The sequence below is a fragment of the Dipteris shenzhenensis genome, chromosome 33 (assembly GCF_047967505.1).
Source record: "Dipteris shenzhenensis isolate YYH24624 ecotype China chromosome 33, Dip_SZ_1.0, whole genome shotgun sequence".
Lineage (NCBI taxonomy): Eukaryota > Viridiplantae > Streptophyta > Polypodiopsida > Gleicheniales > Dipteridaceae > Dipteris > Dipteris shenzhenensis.
In genome coordinates, this window is record NC_141628.1 from 4567814 (window position 1) to 4591939 (window position 24126).

Consider the following 24126-nt stretch of genomic DNA (forward strand, 5'->3'; position numbering starts at 1 on the left):
ATTTACACAAAGCCTCCCTATCTAGACAAAGCCTCCCTAAGTTCTACATGCTCCAAGAAAGACCTTTAAGATCACAAGCATTCAGCCGGACCGACCACAACAAAATTCATCAATAGCGGCTACAGCAAGGATCCAAGATGCCTACAACTTGAGTATCCAACATCATGGTCGTGATGTCGCCTATCTTGATCTCTACTTCTCTCGATGACCTCAGAAGCTACTATGACACAACAGTGAGGGACTTGCAAGCACACAAAAGTAGCTCAAGTTAGACTATAGCCTCCAAGCCGACTCTCGCGATGCTAGTGAACAAGCAGACAACAACATACCTAGCTCAAGCAGCAGGCACCCAAGCTGCAAAACAACATCCACAGTGCATAGGCAACTCAGCGCATAGGCAACTCAGCCTTATAGCCAACACCTGATGGACTACGCTCGAGAGCCAACACACCTCTCCAACCGCATGCAACAAACTCGCCAACGGCTCCTGGGCTACCTACGTCGACTCCAGCGACTAGCAGCTTCAACACACTTGACTAGAAGATGCTCGATTGAATTCTATGGTTTGCACATGAGCTTCAATGAATCCATGGCACAAGATTAAAAGCATTATGACCCAGTTAGAAGGCATAAATGCAAAATTTGGAGAAAAGGATGCAATTGCAATCCTCCTTAAAAGCATCCCTGAAGAGTACAATGCATTGACAACCACCTTGAAGAATCTTCCACATCCAAAGTTTGAGGAATGTGTATCATCTCTTCTTGAGAAAGAAAGAGAGTTGGAGGCATCGGCATCGGCATCGACATCGACATCAACACGCAGTAACAATAATGAAGAATAAGCATTGTTCAGTAAAACATCAACGATGTGTTACCATTGCGGAAGGATGGGTCACTATCAAAGTGACTGTAGATTGAAGAACAAACCAAAGTGTCACCATTGCAAGAAGCTGGGACACAAAAAAGAAGACTGTAGATTGAAGAACCAGCAGGTCAACTACGTGGAGTCATCATCAAGCCCTGAGCAGAATGACAACAACAACATGTATTGAGAAGCAAAAGCCTTTCCTCCTTTAGCCTATATTCTTGTAATCAAAGCTGACCACCTGCAAGTAGCGATGCAAGCACTCAGGGGAGGTATTGACATGTAAAAACCACACTTGACCACCTTAAGTAGCAAGGTATGCACTAAGGGGAGGTGATGAGTTTGTAACTCACATCTGACCACCTTGTGGTAGCCAATGGATCATGGCACCAAGGGGAGGTGTTGAGGAATATGATGCCATGAGCACATAATTATAGGCAAAGGTATGGTGTAGGAATGTATTAAAGTAGCCACCCTAGGATGCAGATCCTAGGGTGGACTACATGATGTGAAGATATGGAGCAAGGACTATCACTAAGGGAGATGTGGATCAAAGGATCCCACATGGTTTGACTATTCTAAAGGCTCTCTCTATATAAGAAGCCTATCTCTTGTATTGAAAACATATATTGGAATACATTGTTGTGTGCCTATCTTTCCTTGTCTTCCTCTCATGGCTCATCTCTTATCCATTGATCTACCTTGAGTTGTTTTCACAGGAAGTCCATAGGAGAAAGCGATAAACTGTTTTGAGTTCAAAGATTTATAACATAGAGTAATTGCCCAAAAGTCTACAAAAAGGGGTGTGTTGGGAAGCTTGCCTTTTGTTGGTGAAGGAGCCACCCACACTTGTGGAAGGTGATACGTATCAATAGGGACACAAAGAACCACGTCACCAATCAAAGAAAGCACAAAATTCTCTCACCAAAGAAGTTTCTTTGAACCAAGTATGACTTCAGAGTCTGTAAAATCCTTGACTGTGAGGCTAGAGCAATACTCTTCCCATGATAAAGGAATGAGGACTGAAGAGCTGATGTGGAAGGGGGCTGTTGAGATGGGAGGCCAGGGTTTGGAACATTGAGTGAAGGAATCAACCCGAATTGGGTCAAGAGAGCCAGAAGTCGTAGCAGAACGGGAATATCTATAGATGCAAAGTGGAGTCGGTCCAAGGGAAAAAGAAGGGGCCTCTGGATCATCCGAAGGTGCAGGAGCAACCCAATGCGTCATAGCAAGGGGAGGATGCGTAGCGAGTGCATAGCATGTGAGAGGCACTGATACTTTTTAGCTCTTGTGTTGCTATTTTATCTCTCAAAAGAGTGTTAAGCATTACAATTGCCATCCTCAAATATATCAAAAATTACCTACGAAACAAGTGTTATTCGTTGCATCTTGCTATATAAGACATTACCCTATCTACACATGCACCGCCAACAATATAAGCATATCCTTGAACCAATAATGAGCATGCAATCAAGTTTCTGAAATGCAAATTTTGTCTCCATAATGAAACACAGAGTGTTTTTACAATCTTGAATCATAGTATCTAAAGAACTTCTATTTGATTAAAATCTAAACTAAGGACTTTTGTTTTCAGCCTGCTGTTCTCTTCTTCTTTTTCATCACTTTTTCATTTGCTATTTGGTCAATAATTTCTTCTAGTGTTGCTTTCTTATCTTTTCTATAATTCCAAGCAACTGAAATAGGGTACCTTCCACTTGCATTATACTCATCAAGCTCTCTTAATGCTTTGACAACTGTCATGTAAACATGTACTCCAAGATTCTCCCGCAACTTTGATAACTTTTCATCTGATTGATCAATATGCATCTGCAAACAGATTTAGAAAGTTGTTTTTATCAGGAATCTGTAAATGTCTTACAAACATATTGTATAGTACTTTGACAAGATCACCTTATGAGTTTTATATATTGTACCGCATTGATAATAATAATAATAATCAATCAAACAAGTTAGCTATACTGTGGAGAACAAGAGATAATGAGAATTTTCAGATAGAACTCAAGACCTCCATTCTTTACATTTGTATGTTTCAAACATAGTATTTTTTAAAGTAATGCTAGGAAGTTTCAGATTATTGCCAGAGGTTGTAGACCTTCCAAAGCTCAATGGAGAGCTATCGGCTTACCTTGGAGGTTAAAAGATTCTTTTGAAGGAGACTCTAGATTCCCTTAGGAATAGAAAAATCACTTCGATTTCTAGCTTTCTATTCATGGAAGGATTGCAATGAATCAATGGAGGAGTATTTTTGGAGCTGATCCCTCTTGTCCTCAGGCCAATCTCTCACGTACCGGGTCAGAGTTTGATGGAACTAGATAGGAGGCATGCTAGGCTAGGCTAGATAGCAAACATAATGAAATGGAAATGGAGAGCAAAAGGAAATGAAATGCTAGAAAGAGATGAGTCACCACAGGAGTAATTACATAACCAAAGAGCCTTGAGGATTGATTGATTTGACAAGTGAAAGTACAATGCCTTTATAGGATAGGCGCTAGTGGAACTGTTACTGTCTCTGGTGTGGGACCGCCCCGAATAGATCCCCTTTGGCGACCTCCTGGCATGCAATTCAAGAATGTAATAGTCTGATGCTTGATCTGTGGAGACAATAGACAGAGTTGTCGTAGGGTGATGTTGGGCCTAAAATCCATCAAGTCTTCAATCAAAGAATAGGGCTGGACAGTAACAATAGCCTTTTGTGATTTCATCCGGCGAGATTCTGGCCGAGGGTCGAAGCTCACACGAGGGAGAGAAGGTGTCTTTGGATTCTCAATCAATGTTTCCTGTGGTGACTCTTCCATCACCCATTTTCCCTTTTCTTGGGAACTAGTGGGCTTCACCCCCATCTCCTTCTCTTTGTTTGTTGTGCTTCTTGAGTGGCAAGTGGATGGGCCTGACTGCCTATGACTCCTCACGTTTTTGTCTTAAAGTTGTCACTTCCATTGCAAACCTCACTATTCTGGACTTGCGGGAGGGGAACTGAGGTGTGACACCTTCATCTTCAGAACTAGATTGAAGATCTTTGGTCAATGTCCTCAATCTCTTGGAAGATAGTCTAGCTGTAAGAGATTACAAAGATATGGTGTTGTAGGCATAAAGTCAACCCTATGGTTGACCAGTAGTACTTGGGTACTATATATACCAAGTATTTGTATTGTTTCATTTGAACATTTCTATTGGAGCTTTCTTGTGTGTGCACTCTTGCTCACTTGTGTTCACAACCTGTCTCCACTTTGTTCCTACATTTGGTATCAGAGCGCTTCCGTCTCTAGAGCCCATTCCCACGCTTGCTTCCAGACTCCCGCAAGCTTGGTGCTCTAGTGCGCGTTCCTGGTTCTCACATTCAGCTCTCCAGCTTTTGCTTGAGGTAGCTCCAACAGTCCAGCAGCTGTTTTTTGACCTTTTGAGGTCCGATTTCGACGTTTTTTGAAATTTCGAAGCTGCCTGCATACAAACAAGCCTGTCTCGCACCATTTCAGGCGGGGAAAAAAAATTTCTGTTTTTTTCCCCTGTCCATACAGTCCGTACGGATCTGTCCATACAGTTGCGCGATAGTGCCGCGAGCCCGTACGACTTGTCAGAACTTGATTTTGAGCCCGTACAACTTGTTAGAAGGCGATTCAAGCAGTTTTCGGCTGTTTTTGGGCGTTTCTGCTCAGATCTGGACCTATTTCAGCTCCAGTCTCTCCCAAGTGTGTTCAAGCAGTTCCAGGCGTCTCCATACTTCTCCAGGCTCTTCTCTACACGTGTATTGTGTTCAGAAGTACTCCCGACAGCTTCATTCAGCTCCAAACAGCTCACTTCAGCTCCTATGTCATCTCCAGCTTGCCCACACAGTCAGTGGACTGTTTTGCAAGTGTTTCGGGCCAAGGTGCACTTTAAGTAAGTGTTTTGAGCTGTGTATTTCGCTTCGGGACTGTTTTTGCAGCCCATACTCTTGCACTCTTAGGTGCATTTGCAGATACTCTGCATTGTTGGGCACATTGAGATTACAAAGATATGGTGTTGTAGGCATAAAGTCAACCCTACGGTTGACCAGTAGTACTTGGGTACTATATATACCAAGTACTTGTATTGTTTCATTTGAACATTTCTATTGGAGCTTTCTTGTGTGTGCCCTCTTGCTCACTTGTGTTCACAACTTGTCTCCACTTTGTTCCTACACTAGCTCTGATACCATATGAAGATGCAAGACATGGAATGGAATGGAAAGGATAAGCAAGACTAGGAAAGCATAATGGAAAAGAAATAATGCGAGAAAGAAATATACAACTAAGCAAAGTATTTACATGATTGGTCTGTGGAAGTTGGTACCCCGGCCTGCATCTCCACGTCCACCTCGGAACCCACCCCATCAACCGCGTTGATAGATCCATATCCACCCCCTGACATAGGTCGTTGATACTGTGCATAGTAGGGTGGAGGATAGAGGTATGGAGACCCAATCTGATTGGGAGCAGGAGCTTGAAGCAAAGGAGGATTAGGGAGAAGCGGAGGTGGAATGGTAGGAGGGGTAGGTGGTTCAGGTGCCTTCACAGGGACTAGAGCTAAGGGTACTGGCCCCGAAGTGATTGATGCAGCTCTGTTGACTATAGCCACCAAAGGTTCCCCAGTCGGATACTCCGGTAGAAGCTTCCTTAACCCCTTAAGATACCTACACTCGGAGGCATCATGTCCATGAATTTCACAAAATGTGCAAACGGAGTGGGTACCTTATGCTTCGATGGACATTCCTAGTAGCCATGGCTAGATACCTTGCAATCGGTGCACTAGAGACCACTTCTTATTTGAGCTTCAAAGGGTGACTGTCCATCCCCCCTTGTTCTGTCTTTCAGACCTTCTTCTAACTCCTTGAGTTGCTGCCAAGCTTGGGAGTCCTCTTCTCTCGAAAGTTGGGCAGTCTGAGTGTGTGTTGAGGCGAAACTTAACTCGGACCGTTCCATCTTCACCACTTTCCTTAGGAAGTCTTGTAGTGAGGCATGCTCAGGGAGTTTGTCAACCAGCCTTATAGCGATGGTGGAAGGTAAAGCCTTCAAAAACCACCCCTTCATGACGGTGTCATTGGATGGCACAGACATCTTCGCGGCTTCATGGTATCAGTGATAACCCCTGGACAATCATGTGTTCGAATTTTTCCAACTTGAAAGTGCGTAAGAATTCCTCCCTTAGGTCTGTCCACGTCTGGAAGTGATCAGGGGGAAATTGATTGTACCATATATCCGCGGCATCCTCCAATGATGAGGGGAAAATCTGAAGGAACACATGCTCATTCTCCACTTTAGCTCTACATGCTATGAGGAATTTCCTCACATGAGCTTCCACATCCTCATGGAGGTGGCCTCTGAACTTTTGAGTCTTCACGTGGACCTTATTGAGTAGCTCGAGAAGTCTAGCTCTGTCTGCTGGACTGAGAACTGCCATCCCCACCCGAGAGACTGAAGCAGATGCAAGAGTTGGAGGAAGTCCCGTAATGAGTGTGGGTGCTTTACCCTCCTGTGGAGGACCACAATGGGGAAGTCACTACTGATGTAGCCATAGAGGAAGTGTAACCAGATGGTACTGCATACGCGGAGGGCCTCGGTGTTGCAAAGGGAAAGGGTGAGAACATAGAAGATGTTGGGGTTAAAGAGGATGGGAGAGCATTTGGGAAAGAGAGGGACGGAGTTGAAGTCATGGATGAGTAGGCAGTAGGGAAGGAACGGGGTGGTGGAAAAGGTAGCACCGGTGTGGATGGAAAGGGAGATGAAACCTTCATGGCAGGTAAAGGCATCGCGGGAGCAAAAGTACTCCCGAGTGGGATAGATGTGGAAGAAGGATTAGCTAGGAACCCGGAGCTATGCATAATAGATGAGGTAGCAGCTTGTCCAACAGAGGTCATCGAGGGAGTCACCACTCCGACAGAAGTGGTGGTTGATGAAGACATTGTTGCAAGAGGAGGAGGGGCTGCCTTGATCTTAATGAGTCCCTGAGGAGCCTTCGTCCTTCGTACCCTCTTCTTTCACCTGTTCTCCGCTTTGCACTTCTTCTCCAGAGTCCCGATCTAACCATTAGGGTTCCTGTTGATCCAAGTCAATGAGAGTGTCGATGAAGTTACTTGCTCTAGCTACTGCTCCAATGGGCTCAATTTGTGCTCACGTTGAGGACTTCGCAAACTTCAGTCGCATGTAATGCTTCTTGTACCCAGTTTGATTTAACAGAAGTCTTCTCTCCACTCTCCTCAAGTACCTCCTAGTTCTCTCACTAGCTCCTTCAAATGTTTCAGAACTACTCGGCATAAGACCTCTCTCTAGAACCCTAGAGCACCACTTCACTTGTGCTACTCAACACCAACAGTGTCCCACCGTGATCGCCATAAACTGTCCGAGGGGAGGGAGGGGGGGTTCCTAACACTTCCGGAAGTATTACCGAAGGCCTAGGGCCACTGGCGTGAGGAGCAAGTAAGCGAGGGCCACTGGTGTCACCGATGGTGCATGCAGAACTTTAGGAACAAAGTGGAGGCAGGTTGTGAACACAAGTGAGCAAGAGTGCACACACAAGAAAGCTCCAATAGAAATGTTCAAATGAAACAATACAAGTACTTCGTATATATAGTACCCAAGTACTACTGGTCAACCATAGGGTTGACTTTATGCCTACAACACCATATCTTTGTAATCTCTTACAAATCCCCCCCCAAAGATATGGCTGAAAGTACCTTGGAAACATCTCAGGTGTACCCTGTAGTTCCTAAAGTACCATGGTTGCACGAATTCATCCTGATGGATATGCAACCTATGGGAGTACATGAAAACAATGTCATTGTGAATTACTTCACAACCCCCCTTGACATTGTGAGAATGTCTCTGATCCCCAAGCCATGTCGATGTCGTAAGAAAAGATCTGTTGACAGGGCTTTGGTGAAGATATCTGCCACATTGTCCTTAGATGGACAATAGATGAGATCAGTGAAGCCATCAGAAATACAATCCCGTACATAATGATAATGATTTTCGATGTGTTTCATGCGAGCATGAAAGATAGGATTGTTGGCTATGGCAATGCAACTCTAGCTATCACAAAAGATAGAGTTTGCTTCGCCATCCTGTGCATGATGCAAGTCATGCAAAAGCTTCCTTAACCACATTAACTCCGCAGTGGCTGAATTTGCAGCTTTGTACTGTGCTTCACTAGAGAAAAGAGAGACTCGCTCTTGCTTCTTACTGAGCCATGAGATACAGGCTGAACCCAATTAGAAGCAATAGCCGGTAGTGGACCGTCTGTCATCAATGTCCCTTGACCAATTTGAGTCGGTGAAACTACTCAGCTTTAGATCACAATCTGAAGCATAATGCAAGCCAAGAGAGAGAGTGCCATGGACATATCTGAGAACCCTCTTTGCTGCATTCCAATGTGTGATAGTGGGACAATGCATGAACTAGCTCAAAAGCCCTGTGGCGTAGGCAATATCAGGCCATGTGGAGCATAGATATATCAAATTGCCAACCAACTGCCTGTACAAAGTGCCATCAAACTTTTCAGCAGCATCATGGTTACTCAGCTTGAGTCCCTTTTCCAATGGAGTAGCCACAGGCTTACAGTTCTCCATCTTAAATTTCTGCAACAACCCCTTCGAATACTTTGTGACATAGAAATCCCATAATGGGTCTGCCAAAACTCAATGCCAAGACAATAATGCAATAGGCCCAAATCTGTCATGTCAAAGTTGTGACATAAAGCGGACTGCAGTATGAGGCACTCACATCTTCTACCACATGTAGAGATTTATGCCACATTGCATTCAACTCTTTAGGTGATTCTATTCCAGCATCCATCACTAATGTGTTCACCTCTGACACAAAGCATACTTTGGGCTCAGCTCCCTTTAGCAGTTTAGATCAACACATCAGTCTTTAGGACATTTCAGCATCGGCTCTCAGTCATGCCATATTGCACCCTTGCATCCAGTTGTCACCACCTCCGATCAATAGCTGCAAATCACTGCCAGTGAGTATGATGTCATCCACATATAGTACCAACATGACCAATTCTGATTTTTGCTGCAGAACATACAGATTTGGCTCTGTATGAGTGTTTACGAAGCCCTGGGACAGCAAAAACGGATGTATCTTCTGATACCACGCACGAGGTGCTTGCTTCAGCCCATATAGAGCCTTCTTGAGCTTGCATACCTTGTACTCTTGTCCCTTCCTCTCAAAACCTTGGGACTGATGTACATAGACCTCCTCTTTAAGATCTCCATTGAGGAAAGCGGTCTTGACATCCATCTGGTACACTGACCAACCATAAAACACAGCAAGAGAGATGACAAAACGAATGGTGGTCATCTTGGCCACTAGAGAAAAAGTCTCCTCATAATCTATCCCCTCCAGGTTGGAGCTTTCTTGTGTGACATAGTTGTCACCCAGTTGACTTTCTGTGACACACCAGGTTGACTTTATGCCTACAACACCATATCTTTGTAATCTCTTACAAGAACGATGTTATCAACGATGAAACGCATGAGAACAATGGTGTCACCGAAGGTGCGAGCGAGTGCAAGAGTGATGCAAGCTTAGTGAAACGAAGTTACAAGAGCCATCCTTCAACATGAACACAAGAGAACTCAAGCCACATAACATAGGGACCGTTATACCAAGTGAAGGGGGATGAAGAGGGGAATACACATAATGAAGGGGAGCTACAGTTGCGAACAGAGAGGGGGAGAAGCATAGTATTCAGAGTAGAAGAGAAGTACATCAATAGGACACCACAACGTTACACTAGGAGAGCTCACCCAAGACCTCCGTGTCACTCTCTTGTTCCCCTTACAATCATAGAATGCCCCTCTCAGTCCTTTCCCCATCCCCTTCATCCCCTCTGCTGCCGTGGAAGGTCCCTCCCTCTCGCTGAAAATCTTATTTCCTCCGTCTCATTGGTGGTGGCTCTCAGTCTCTTAGCCATTCCACCCTTATGGCTTCAACCACTTCTGACTTGCCAGCCTCCTCCCCATTGGTGATATGATTACCCCATGTGCACCTCTCTGATACCCCATGTGCAACTCTCTGTGCACTTCTCTAAACGCCGCTTAGCCCTATAACTCCTTCGGTGTGCATTTATCTTCTCCATGTGAGCTCTTGGCTGGCTGCCCCTACACCACCATTGACATAGTTTTGACTGGTGGACTCACGAGAGATCTCGCCGGAGTACGCAAGTGACCACGATTATTTCTATCTCTAGTTGGCATAGTTGTCATCTGTTTGACATGATGACATTGCGGTCACCTTGTTCACTCACCGACATAGTTGTCATCTGGCCAGCTCGCTGACATAGTCGTTACTTGGCCAGTTTGGTGACATGGTTGCATCTGGTCAGCTGTCTGACATAGTTGTCACCCAGTGACATGGTTGTCACCTGGACAGCTCACTGACATAGTTGTCACCTGGTCAACTCGGCTTGAATTTGAATGCTTGAACTTGAATATCTGCAACAGTGGAGCAGCCTCGAGCATAATAGTCAAAGAAGTAACAAACGTATCATATGAGGGTGCCAGACTATTGAGGGTGATAGAGACCAATTTCTTGTCTTCTATATCCTCATTAGTAGCTGCAAGCTCATCCCGAATGTTAGTAATCTTTGCAATATGAGCTGATATAGTTTGACCTTCCTGCATGAGCAAGTCATTGAGCTTATTATTCAAAGCAATGCTTCTTGCTTCATTCTTCACATTCCACATACTTTTCACTCTATCGCAAGCTGCCTTTGAAGTCTTGCAAGGCTTGATAGTGGACTTGATGTGTGTCTTCACAGACAATGCAATCAAAGACAACGCTTGGGCATCCCTACGATCAAACCTCTTCTGATCCTCCGTGGGAGCGGTAGTAGAAGACCGGGTGGTAGTGCCAGAAGTGGAAGATTCACTCGTGTTAGATCCAACAGGTCTAGCCTCATAACCATTCATAATGTCCCATAAGTCCTTTCCAACCAAGATATTCTTGAGTTTAAATGACCACAACGCATAGTTGGGTCTAAACTTATCTGTTTCAGTCATAGTACCAAAATTGTAATTGAAAGACATGATTGCAAGCTCAAGAATAAAGGCAAGTGTACTTGCAAAGAAAAAGACAACAAATGGACAACTGAAAGGCCACAGACTGCTCTGCAATCACTGCAATGGCATTCATTGACAGCGGCTACTTCTAATTAGCAATAAATCTACCCCAAAAATTCTGCTCAAACCTCAATCCCTTACGGTATACAAAATGCAATCAAGCACAATATTTTTGCCCCAAAAAATTATCCTGAACCACAACACTGGCTCAAATGCAATGTACTTCTGCCCCAAAAAATCAGCTTGAATCTTAGCCAAACAATGGCTCACAATGCAATAGCAAACTCTGCTCAATAGGCATCCAAAAGTGCATCAACTTATGGCCAACACTTGGCTTCAAAAATGCACAACACCTGAGCAATGATTTGCACTCAATGTGTAGTCGAAAACTGTCCCAAATGCATTGACACCTGTGCAATGCAATCTGCAAGACACCTGCACAATGTGCAATGAGCGGAAGCAAGGATCTCGAGCTGGAGCTGGAACAAAAGTCGAACCACCAAGCTGAATCCAGAGCTGGAGAGGCAATGGGCAGCAAAATGTCGAGGTGTATGGGTGTACGGATGGCAGTACGGATGGCGAGGTAGTGTACGGCGCTGTTTGCAAGCACAATGTACGGAAATCAGTCAAAAATCAGCAAGACATAAGTGATATTGCTGGTATCTTCTAATCTATTGCTCAGAATGAAATTCTGAGAGCACAAATAGCTTCATAAGGGGGGTAAACCCCTTGCACGACTGCTCAAAACTCCTCCGGGTTACCCGACACAGCTACAAAACTTTTGGTATCCAAAATTGCCTTAAAAACTGCGCGTGCGATGCAAAACGAGGTCGCCCAGCTGAGGAATGCTTCCTGGTGCAAATCTTGCAACAAAAGCGAAGCTCAAGATCACGCAAAGCTCATGGGAGCTCATGACCGAAGTTGACTAGTAAGAACTAACTTCTTCTTCGTGACAGAAGTGCACCAGGAGCACACGGGAGAGCGGGGAAGCAAGTGACAGGGTTGGAAGGACTAGCTCTGATACCACATGTAGGAACAAGAATGGAGAAGAGTTGTGAACACAAGAGAACAAGATATTGTGAATAGAAGTGAACTCCAACTTAAATGTTCAACCAAATGAAGTACAAGTACTTGGTATATATAGTCCAAGTACTAGAGCACATAAAAACTCTAAAATAGACTAAGTCCTAGTCTATCCTACACCACCATATCATTGCATATATCTCTACACTTGTCATTTCCATAAGTGTCCTATTCTTTCTCTCTGAAATAGGATTGTGCTGCAGTATGTACAACAATGCCCTATCATGAACATGGCCAAACCTGGCATGCCATAAATCACTGGGAGAAGAAAAGCGATAGCCAAAGCTTGTTGTACATAGGGTTCAGCATCAAGCTTGTATAGCCCTTTATCATAAGTACCTATTGCCACAATTTCATACCCTTTCTTGGGATCCTTCATCCTACATTGATCATCTTGAAAATTAACAAGAATATGTTGATCATGGGCAATTGAAGGAACTGAAATTAGATTCTTTCTCAAATCTGGGGCATACCAAACATCACAGATGCATTTTTCTTGCCTGAATCCAGCCTGAATCCAAAAGGATGGGAATATCTCCCACTCCTATGATATCTTGTGATGCATCATTTGCACATGTAACCTGTCTTCCATGAATAGGTGAGATATCCTCAAACCTCTAGGAGTCATGTGCTTAGTAGCACCACTGTCCAAATACCATTTATCAATGGCAACAAAAGAAGCATCAATAGACGGAGCATGTGCATCACTATCACACGGAAGGTGTTGGATAGTTGGAGTTGCTCTTTGCAGTATTGCAGTGGAGGGGGGATCGGTTTACTCCTTGCGTGTTGGGTCTCACACTCTTTGCTCACACTCTTTGCTCTAAGGGGGGATGTTGGAGAAATCATAGTCAAAGGTTGTGTTCTAGTGTGTACTAGAAACTAGTTTTATGAGTCTCTGTGTGAGAGAGCGCCATGTGGCATATTGGGAGTTATCCCATATACATATGGTACTTGAGTGTGTGTGTCCACTCTATATGAGTGTTGTACCTTCACTTGTCGCATCAATCAATCTAGTCAAGTCTACATGAGAGTACTTGTTCATTGCTTTCATTTCCTTTCCATTTCCATTTCATTATGTTTGCCATCTTCCGTTCCTAGAGTTAGCTTGCTCCTCTCCCTACCACAGAATGGTGGAGATCAAGGCAGTGATCCTAGAGTCATGGTGAGAGGGCCTATGCAAAGTAGTAGATCCGCACCATTGGTATGGACATTTCTCTTGGACAAGAGTTCCCCTCAAGATTCAATTTTTATAATAGCAGTCCCGTGGCTTTTCTACCACCAATGCTTTAGGGTCAGGACTGGGGGCCTTCTTCAGCCAAAGTCAGCAAAGGACCTAGGGACGACTGAACAGGGCTATGGAGATGCTAGAGTAGCAAAGGATTAGGGTAGTGGGCCACTTGTGTGGCAAGGACTAGACCATTGACCCAATTCCTTTGTCTTGCAAGTAGACAAGGATGCATTGATGCTTATGGTTGTGGGAGGGACAGCCTCATAGGGAGGTACACTGGGATCCAAGGGAGTAGTTTTGGCCAGTGCGAGTAGGGCACTTGGACAAGATTGAAGAAGTGCCTTTTTTCTCTTACTCCACTCGCATTGGCCACTGTATGCGTGAATTTGGTCAATGGAACAAAGTATTTTCTCAAAAAATATGGAGTACTTTTCTTTATGCAAACCTAAGCACAGTTGGGCAGCTGCAGAATACCTCGTGTTTATTATCGTCTGTTTTCACTATGCTGAATGGATACCACTGTCCATCTCTTAGATTGTCCTCCCATTCTGAAGTTAATGTAGCAAGATGGAATTCCCAACCCTCAGCATGATTTTTGTATTTCTCCTTACATGCAACCTTCCAAGGCTCATAATCTAGCTCACCCATTCGTTTAATCCCAATGTTTTGATCATCTCCTTTGTGCTGAAGTACCTGAATTGAGATTCAAAAATTAGAAGTGCCAGGTCATGCATTTATACAATGTAGAATATCATCTAAAGAATCAATACAATCGGCAAAAAATTGTAATTTTTTTTTACTAAGTAGCACAATGTACCTAACTTAAAGAATAAAATTAAGAGCAGAACTATTGGGCTCAAACTTGCTGTGGAACTTTCAGGAATTCTACAAATCTTTCTCATATGATGCTTCAACAACAAGGTATCAGATCTTAGCCTTGTAAACATGATACAATAAAATCATTTTTTCTCTTAAAGTCTCTCAGCATTCAAACACTGGGTATTACTCCAGTATTGAAGTTGGCAATGGCAGGTAGATCCCAACTCTAGACTACTGAAGTTACTATTCAGAGCGAGCGCCATCTAACAGGTCTCAATCATAATCTCAAGATTTTTTGTCTCTACAAGAAGATTTAAGTTTATATTTCTCAATGGAATAAGATTAGAGTTATTGAATGCTTTGGTATGCTCTTCATGGGCCGCCTGTTCTTTCCACAACATTAAAATCCTGCATAGTAGAAATGGCACAGATCTCAATCTGTTATTCTATACAGTTTGCCTAGTATACTATGAGGATGAACTACATGAAATTTTAAGGTCGTTCAACTTAGAACTACTCAAACTAACCAAAAGGTGTTAGAACATGAAGTCAAGATGAGTGTGTTTTAGTTGAAGGAACATGGTGGAAAGAGGGAGAGAGAGGGTAGGCTAGGGAGAGAGGAAGTGATACTCAAAAGGAGACATAATGAAATGGAAATGCAATGACTAGAGCAATGAACAAAAATGAGAGTACTCACATGTAGACCAAAGATCTTGTAGCTTGATACTTGATTGATTTGACACTAGACAAGTACAACTCTTATATAAGAGCACACACACACATATGAACACCTATGCATATGGGATAACTCCCAATATGACACGTGGCATCCATAGAACACACTAGACTAGAACTCACACTAGAACACACCAAACTGACTCAACTTGGCTTCATATTCTAACATCCCCCCATGAAGGCAAGATGAGAGACTACTAGAATGGAACCAAGGACAGAACATGACAGTGACAGTCTAAGGTGAGGGACTATTGGAATGGAACCAAGAACAAAACATGACAATGACGGTCATCAAACTGTGCACCCTATGTAACTCAGAGGCTAAAGTCTGAGCGTGTTCAGAGGTTGATGATCCAAGCACTCTCATGGCTTGAGACTCAACATGCTCAGAGGCTCACATTATAGCATGGCTACATGATCAACTCATAGGTCTAGGAATACACCAACATCCTAGCATGGCTCCCACAATACATCCCCCTCTAAACCTATCAAAGCCAATACAAGGCTCCCACAGTACATCCCCTCCTGGCTCCAGGGGTTGATGAGAGACATGGAGCCACACACCAAAACAAAATAGGAAAATACATCTTTTTAGGAGGACTATCCAAGGCAGAGAACCTTTGACTCAACACACATGATTTATTTGCATTCATTTTCGGGGACAACCTAGGGCAGAGTACCCTTGACTCAAACAAGAAAGTAGTAAAGATATATTTCATTCATTTTATGCATAGCAAGGGTAGAGAACCCATGTGCCCAAAGTAGTTGCCGCACAAAAGCGTGCACATCCTGATGCAAAGAGGTATGTCGGTGAAGAACCAGGCGAGAATGCCCTCGAATGATGTGTCGATGAAGGCCATAGGAGCAGCTACCAAGGGAGATCACGTCATGACTCTCAATGTGCCGATCGGAGAGTCACCGAATGCGCAGAAGAGGCTCAAAAAAATGAGCGAAAGTGCTCAAGGGAGCTCAAATCACTACTGGAGGTCACGGGAGTCCAAATCTGAGCAAAAAATTGCCAAAAAATAGCCTTAAACTGCTCGGAATCGCCTTCTGAAAAGTTGTACGGACTCTTGGCACTGTCGCACATCCGTCTGCAGAGGTCCGTACGGACGTATGGACAACTGTACGGACAAAAAAAATTTAAAAAAAAATCCCCTTCGAAAAGGTGCGGGACAGGGTTGCTTATGTTTGGGAAGTGCCAAAATTTCAAAAAACGTAGAAATCGGACCTCAAAAGGTCAAAAAACAGCCGCAAGACTGCTCCAAAACAAGTTTCTGGCGACAACTGATGAGGAATGTCCGCCAATGCTGAGGGAGAACCACGAACTGATGCGGGAGTGAGTTGAACTCACAAACGAGGACTGCGGAGTACTTGATGGCGAGGAACCATGGCGAGGCTAAGGGAAGGGAGGCTCTACCTTAGAGGAGAGGGAAGCTTCCATTTGCGGGCTTCTCTCATCCTCTAGATTGAGCAAGAAGAAGGGGAAAGTAGGAAGGGAGGATCTGATACCACATGAAGGAACATGGTGGAAAGAGGGAGAGAGAGAGGGTAGGCTAGGGAGAGAGGAAGTGATACTCAAAAGGAGACATAATGAAATGGAAATGCAATGACTAGAGCAATGAACAAAAATGAGAGTACTCACATGTAGACCAAAGATCTTGTAGCTTGATACTTGATTGATTTGACACTAGACAAGTACAACTCTTATATAAGAGCACATACACACACATATGAACACCTATGCATATGGGATAACTGACACGTGGCATCCATAGAACACACTAGACTAGAACTCACACTAGAACACACTAGAACATACCGACCTGACTCAACTTGGCTTCATATTCTAACATTCCCCTATGAAGGCAAGGTGAGAGACTACTGGAATGGAACCAAGGACAGAACATGACAGTGACAGTCTAAGGTGAGGGACTATTGAAATGGAATCAAGAACAAAACATGACAATGACAGTCATTAAACTGTGCACCCTATGTAACTCAGAGCGTGTTCAGAGGTTGATCCAAGCACTCTCATGGCTTGACACTCAACATGCTCAGAGGCTCACGTTATAGCATGGCTACATGACCAGCTCATAGGTCTAGGAATACACCAACATCTTGAAACTCGTAACGAGACCTATCAAAGCCAATACATGGCTCCCACAATACATCCCCCTCTAAACCTATCAAAGCCAATACAGGGCTCCCACAGTACATTAGTGTGTTTTGCTAGGATTTCTAGACGAGTCTTATGTGTGAGTGCCACGTGTCATATTGGGAGATATCCCATATACACTTTGGTATTCTAGTGTTTCTATCCTATATATGATTGGACTTGTGTGTCACATGAACACACATCAAGAAGTCTACATCAAGCTTGTCAATGCGAGTCTTTCCATTTGGTCTATTCCTCATTTCCATTTCCTTTCGCTTTCATTATGTTTCCGTTTGAGTATTATCTTCTCTCTCCCTAGCCTACCCCCTCTCTCTCTCCCTCCCCTCTCCACCGTGTTCCTTCATGTGGTATCAAAGCCATCCTTCCTTCTCCCTTTCTTTCTTCCTCCATCCTTCCTTCTCCTAGTCCTTTCCCTCTTGCTCCTTGCTCTTCCAAGGGATTGAGGTGAGGGAGCCCAAGAAAGAAGGGCTACTCTCCTTCTTTCCACTTGGAAGGCAACCCTTCTTCCTTCACCCTTAGCCTCTCCATGACTTGCGTTCTTCCTTCACCCATAGCCTCTCCATGAGCTGCGGATTATGGTGGAGTTGGAGCTGCTTTGCTGCGCCAGCACCTCATGTTTTTGTTGCAGATTTCTACCTTGGGATTGCCACCATCATTCGGGACTGCAACGGGGTTCTGCTGCTGCTATTCACGCCGCCATCTGGCCCTACATCAATATGGGTTGTTGCCTACGCTGTTCCAACTGGTACGATGCTCTCCCTTGGCCGTTTTCCGCCCTGATTGTAAGCTGACCATACTACTCTAGCTTTGCTCCGAGCTCTCTCTTCAGCCCGTATTGCTGCAACATTTGGAGCAGGCATGAAATTGTCATTGAAAAGTTTTCTGGTAAGAACTTTCCAACTTGGCAAACCAAGACGAGGCTTCTGCTTATGAAGGAAGGTGTGTGGAAGGTGGTTAGTGTTGGATATGTGAGCTTCATGGGTGACTAAATCCGTGGAGAGCTTGGTGGACCTTCTCAATGTGGCATCCAAGCATGCATTGGTTGGCCTTACATGGTGCATGGTGACTATTTATATCAACCAATTACATTGAAGAGGTTCCATGAAAATCATGACCCATGTAGAAGCAATGGCAATTCAATGAATCTATAAATTAGTTGCTCTATGTTTGGGTTCACTCTTTTTGTCCATCGACTCCACGAGATGAAGGTACATGGCATGGGGAATGGAAAGGAAATGGAAAGACTAAAATGAAGATACAAGTGCAAAGCAATGATAACCAAAGTACTCACATGATAGAAAGCTTGATGTTGATTGATATGACAAGACTAGACAAGTACAATGCCTTGACTATTTTCGCGGCCGGTGGAAGCGGGATAGGATTTGGCTGATTGGAAATCCATCGCCAATTGAGGTGGGAAGGCCGATTAAAAGCTTCGTCTGGCGACCCTGCTGCAAGGAAAGGAGGGGGATGGAAGGATAGGAAGCGGGGTAGAGAGGCGGCAAGGAGAGGCTGAGGGAAGGAGCTGAGAGAGAGCAGGCTAAGCAGGGAAGGAGGTGGGGAGGGGAAGAGGCCGAGAGTGGGGCAAGGAAGGAGGCGGGTAGCAGTAGAGAGAGGCGGGAGAGGGCTGAGGAGGTGGGGGAAGGGCTGAGGAGGGGCGGGCAGGGGAGCGGAGGGGGGGGAAAAGGAAGGGGGGAGGGGGCGAAGAGGGGAGGAGGGGGCAGGTAGTGGGGGGGCGGAGAGGTCAGGAGGGGGCAGGTAGCGGGGGAGGGGGTGGAGAGGGCTCAGAAAGTGAAGGAGGGGGCAGGTAACGGGGGAAGGGCGGAGGGAGGAAGTGGGGAGAGACAAAGGGGGCGGGGCTGAGAGGAGGAAGCAGGAGGTGGAGAGGGTCTGAGAGCGGGGACGGGGGGGAAGGAGGCTAGGAGAGTCTGGCTGTGAGGGGACTGAGGGAAGGGAAGGAGAGGCAGCTCGAAAGTCACACTCTCTAAACTTTATTTCGTCCAACATGAGAAGTTCTTGCATGCATAGATGAGAAGTTCTTGCATGCATAATAATAAATGAGGGATTACCAATGGACTTTCAAACCATTAGGATAATCCCCATCTTCAACAATTACAGGACATTTATGGTAAGTATGGCCAAACTTTATGGCAATATCTTGGTGCAAGAAATCAGCAAATGGGCAGAAGAAAATGGAGTAAGATCCCCTTCTAGGGTTCGACCAAAACAATATACATAGATCACCAAGTTCAATAGCAGCTCACTTCGTGGGCAATGGTAGAACGATCAAATGGCAGAAAGGATGCATTATTTTGTCGCTTTGTAGATATTAGAAAGCATTAAACATAGTGACCAGAGGTATACTACTGAGCTAAGCTAAACATCCTTCAGGGATTAAGGGTGGATACACTCCAATTAAGCTAGAAATTTTGAACTGACCTATTAAGAGCCTTGTAGATGGCTGGTGTAAATAACAAGGTAATATAAGGGTGGATATATTCCTTCAGGAATCAAAGGTGGATACACTCCAATTAAGCTATAAATTTTGAACTGACATATTAAGAGCCTTGTAAATGGCTGGTGTAAATAACAAGGGGATATAAGCAATGATATTGGAGTCAAGCACGGACGGGCTCTCTCCGCACACTATTTGGTGCTTTGCAGACGAACTAGACACATGGCTGGTGTAAATAACAAGGTAATATAACCACTGATATTGGAGTCAAGCATGGAAGGGTATCGTTGCAGATGAACTAGACAAATGGATGAGGTTACACAATGGAGAAGCAGGTGGAATAGAAGCACCACTTCACAGCAAAGTTGAAGCACCACTTAACAGCCAAGGTTGAGCCTATTTTTAAAGGAAGAATTCCTTAATGATCAGAGATACTCTATAGAGCTAACAGTAATTTACTAAGGCTCATGCCTCTGGCCGGCAGGACTTGAGAGTATAATATTTAGCTCATTTAAACAAAAATCAAGTTGGAAGGCCACAAAGAGCTGGAATCCACTATCATCTTTTGCTTGGTTTCAAGTTTTCTCAATCTATTTTTTGGTTTTCCACTCCTTTTCTAACATCACTGCATATAAATGAAAATTTTATATCTTTATAGTAAGTACTTAAATTTATTTCTTGAAGATAAACAAAAGTAGGATTATTTATCACATAAATGCCAAAACGTAATGATATGACTACCTTCAAGGCTGCTTTTGTGGCATTTTGAACCTCATCATTGAGCTCTCTTTCCTTGTAAGTTAACTGTTGATTTATATCTTCAAGACCTTCTTTCTCTTCCCTCAGGTCTTCGAGCTGCTCTTCCAACTTGCTGATGTCTGTGCTGTCATTTGCTTCTAGCTTCTTGGATTCGATTAGTGCTTCAATGGCCTGAATCTCTTGTTCAAGCTTATGCTGACTGACAAGGTTCTTGTGCTGTCTGTGTTGATCTGCAAGTAGGCCTTTGCTTTCTTCCTAATCAAGATATGTGCACCAATTACTCATCAGATAATTTTCAAGAGTTATAAGTCAGAAGATTCATTTCCAAATTTTGACTAGGTTTGTAAATCACCTTCTGCCTTTTGATAAGCATTATCTTCTTGGACTCTTGCTGCTTGTGAAGCTCTTGAATTTGAAAAAAGAGCTGCATTTTTTTCTCATTCTGGATTTACAAATTCATCTCATCACTGCAAGCTCAATATTACATTTTTCCTTTTCTATCTCTCAGTTTTATTATCACAGGGCCTAACTAATGACTTGTATGAGAGATGCAAACAGTGTGCCATATAGATGAACTGATGCCAAATATAAATCACCCTAAGACAATTTTCATCAAAATTTCAAATTCACCATTTCTGCTACCTTGTTTATCTCAATCTCCTTGACTATCCTTTCCGTATCATTATGAACTTCTTGCTTTTCAAGCTCTTGACATCGATTCTGAAGAACTTTCATCTCAGCATCTAATTTTTCTCTCTCCCTAGAGATTTCATCATTGCGCATCTGTATGGTTCTCTTGGCCTCCTCTTCAACAACTTTAATTTCTACATAACACAAGGAAGGCAATCAAAATAATCCCATTAAAAATTTTATTAGTTGGATGCACAAGTGATTGACGACCTGTCACATTTCAAAAGAGATAGGATAATCGATAGAGCTCACAACTCCTGCCCATTAAGATAATGCCTCTTGCTGCCCCGTCCCCCCCCCCCTCTCGCTGCACCTTCTCTGCCCCCCACTGTCTCCCTCCTTCCCACTGACCCTTCCTTAACCCCTGCCCCTTCTCCCCCTGCCTTGCTTTGCCATCTCTGCCCCGTGCCCCGTCTCCCCCTGCCCCGCTGCCCCTTCTCTTCTCCCCACTTCTCCCCCTGCTCCATTCCCTTCTCAGCCCCCCTTCTCCCCCTGCTCCGTTCCCTTCTCAGTCCCCCTGCCGCCCAGTTCCCTGCCCTCCGCTGCCCCCTTCCCTTCCCGATGCTCTTTCTCTTCCCTCCCCTTTCCCTCCACCTTCATTCCTTCCTCTCCCCCCTCTCTCACTCTCCTCCCCTCTTCCCCTTTCAATCCATAGCCTCCCTCAGCGCCTACCCTCATCCTCTCCCCTTTTGACAGATGGAACTTCATTGTGTTTGATTTCTCCTTCCACCTTGGTTGACGAAGGGATACCCATTTAGTAGAAAACCACTTCCATCAGCCACAAAAACCTGGACATTTTCAAAAGACGTTGTTGCAGCTCCAAAAGAATGTGGGCTTCAAGAGCTCCACCACTGTCTTTGCAGCATCCATGGGTCCCACCTTTCTAGGTCATAGGCTAGGGGCTGGATGCTTGCTATCTTACCTTCATACCTCATCCTCCGCCTTTCCTATGTTTGATTATTGGGATGAGTTTTGGCTTTGTTCTAAAAACACTGGAACCCGCCATAATCTAACAGTACTCTCCCCATACTTGGCTGGCTTTAGTGCAGCTAAGCTCACATTGTTTTGCATATCCATCTGATCTTTTTGTTTGTTGGGGGGCAGGGGAAATGAATTGGTTACACAATAACAAGGCAATAGAGGAGCTGTACGCTGAAAAGAAATTTAGAAAAATGAGGGAAAAGGAAAAACAAATAAGTCATTACTGCTGAAGACATCAAAACAAATATATATAAAAATTTATGATCCATAAAGCCCGAGACACTCACAGTGTATCATCATGATACGTGGTGTCATGAGAGGCTTGGCTGATTTAATATGCCGGCCTTCAAAAATATTATTTCTCTCTATAATTATTTGAGAGGTACTATCATGCAAGAGCCATCCCTAATGTGCTTGGAAAAATGGAATAAATCAAACGCTGCCCTTGCATTGAAATAGAAGTCTTAATAGTACCACAGGAATTTTGAGCTGGTTAATAAATAAAAAGAAGCCTTATGATTCAGATTTTTTTTGCTACTCTATCACAGTCTTTTAGGTTGAAGTCTCTAGTACGGTGACTGTTCTCCAGCTTGGAGTCAATAAGTAAAGCAAGTAGGGTTTGTGATTAGGAGACTCCTTGTTTAGTTTTCAGTTTGTGCTGGGGGCAGTTACATCATGAATCTGTAAGACCTCTTCAAATACGATGAGGGACATACTCAGCCATGGCAAGGGTGGACAACTCAAAATACAAGATAACCTTGAGCAAAAGTAATAATGTAAGCATGTGTGACAAAAGACTTGCAAGAAAAATGCAATTGATCCAATCCACAAAGCCCAATAACTTTAAACATGATCCTTGGCCCTTGTCTTATTCTTGAAATTGTAATCTTTCTATGTTCACAACTAGGAGCTAGGCTCCTTGTTTTCAAGGTTCATTTTTTTCCCATTTCAAACTGCAATTGCAAAAAATAATTAAGTTGTGCGTGAAAGTACTAACGCATGCATTACTAATAGACTATTGATTGGAAATATTCAGAATCCCATTCAGTTTTCTTTACTGATATGCAGCAAGATGTGCAGTGCCAACAAGTACCTTGCTTATGTATCGTTTCCATAATAGTTTTCTGGGCTTCAGCCATGCGTCTTGCATTTTCCGTCTCAAGAACCAATGTCTGAAGGTCAGAAACTTGTTTGCTAGAGTCTACAAGCCTTTTGTTCTTCTCCTCGATGTTGGCATATAAATCTTGAAGCAATTGTTGGTGCTGCCTGGTCGAGGCTTCATTGACCTGTGCCACAGTCCTCAAATTTCCCTTTTCACAAAGATACTTACCTATAGGACCACTACCAAAGTAGTCTTGTGCCATCCATAGAGTTCATTTCCCATATTTTCAGAGGAAGCCGTCTTGCGCTCCCAGTCTCTCTTTCCTCTTCCGGATTCCAAGAAGCTCCTTTCAAAATCTTGGCAGCCTCCATATCCAATCATGTCATTATTAAACTCAATAACAGCCATCCCTAAATGGCCATTAAAGTTCCAAAGTGTGTGCACAGATTTAGGATGGAAGTGAGAAAATTGGCTTTTGATTTCATTGTTCCCTGGCCCAACATGCTTGCCGTTAATAATTTTAGTATTATCGATGTTCATGATTATGCCCATCCATGGCCAAACAAGCTGCTCATCATTGGTTTGCCTTTGGGGCGTCTCTTGTTCAAGATGAAGGTGTCTTTTCTGTGGAGGCTCAGCTAAATGTGCAAGATTTTCTTTTAAATATTTTGCAAGTGCACGATGCACACCAGTCACTTCCACACCCCGGTTTCCCTTACTGATGGCTGATGCATGCTGCAACAGGTCTGAATATCTAAAGTCTCTCTTTTTTTTTCCAGCACAAAAGGGACACGTTAGAGTCCCATTACTACTTAGAACTGATATTTTTCCCGTCTTCAAATCATCGATGGTAGTTTCCTCCACGTCATCATCGCATTCAGAAGCACAATCCATTCCATCCTCTCCTACGTAGCTCAAATCCATATGATTTTTGCCCTGCAAAGTCCATCGAAAGAAGATGAAACTGTCAGGAAAGACCGTTGATTGCCTTTACGTGTGAAATTTAACATGAAACTAGCTACAAATTATTTGAATTCACTGTAGTCGGAAGAGCACTGTGAGAAGGGCATTCTGTTGGTAACTATAATGTGGATGACAGCAGCTTGCAACCAGCTACCAGCAGCA

At 43.9% G+C, this 24126-nt stretch overlaps 1 protein-coding gene across 1 annotated transcript; it reads right to left on the minus strand.

Annotated features, from left to right (window-relative positions):
• Window positions 1–2440: 2440 nt before the first annotated feature.
• LOC147879564 (protein INVOLVED IN DE NOVO 2-like) lies at window positions 2441–24126 on the minus strand. The gene is given in 8 exon segments (XM_087371513.1): window positions 2441–2692; window positions 13756–13974; window positions 20211–20483; window positions 20581–20670; window positions 20871–21052; window positions 22993–23259; window positions 23262–23937; window positions 24084–24126. Coding segments are annotated over 7 exon segments (1932 nt in total). The 5' UTR covers window positions 23926–23937; window positions 24084–24126; the 3' UTR covers window positions 2441–2455.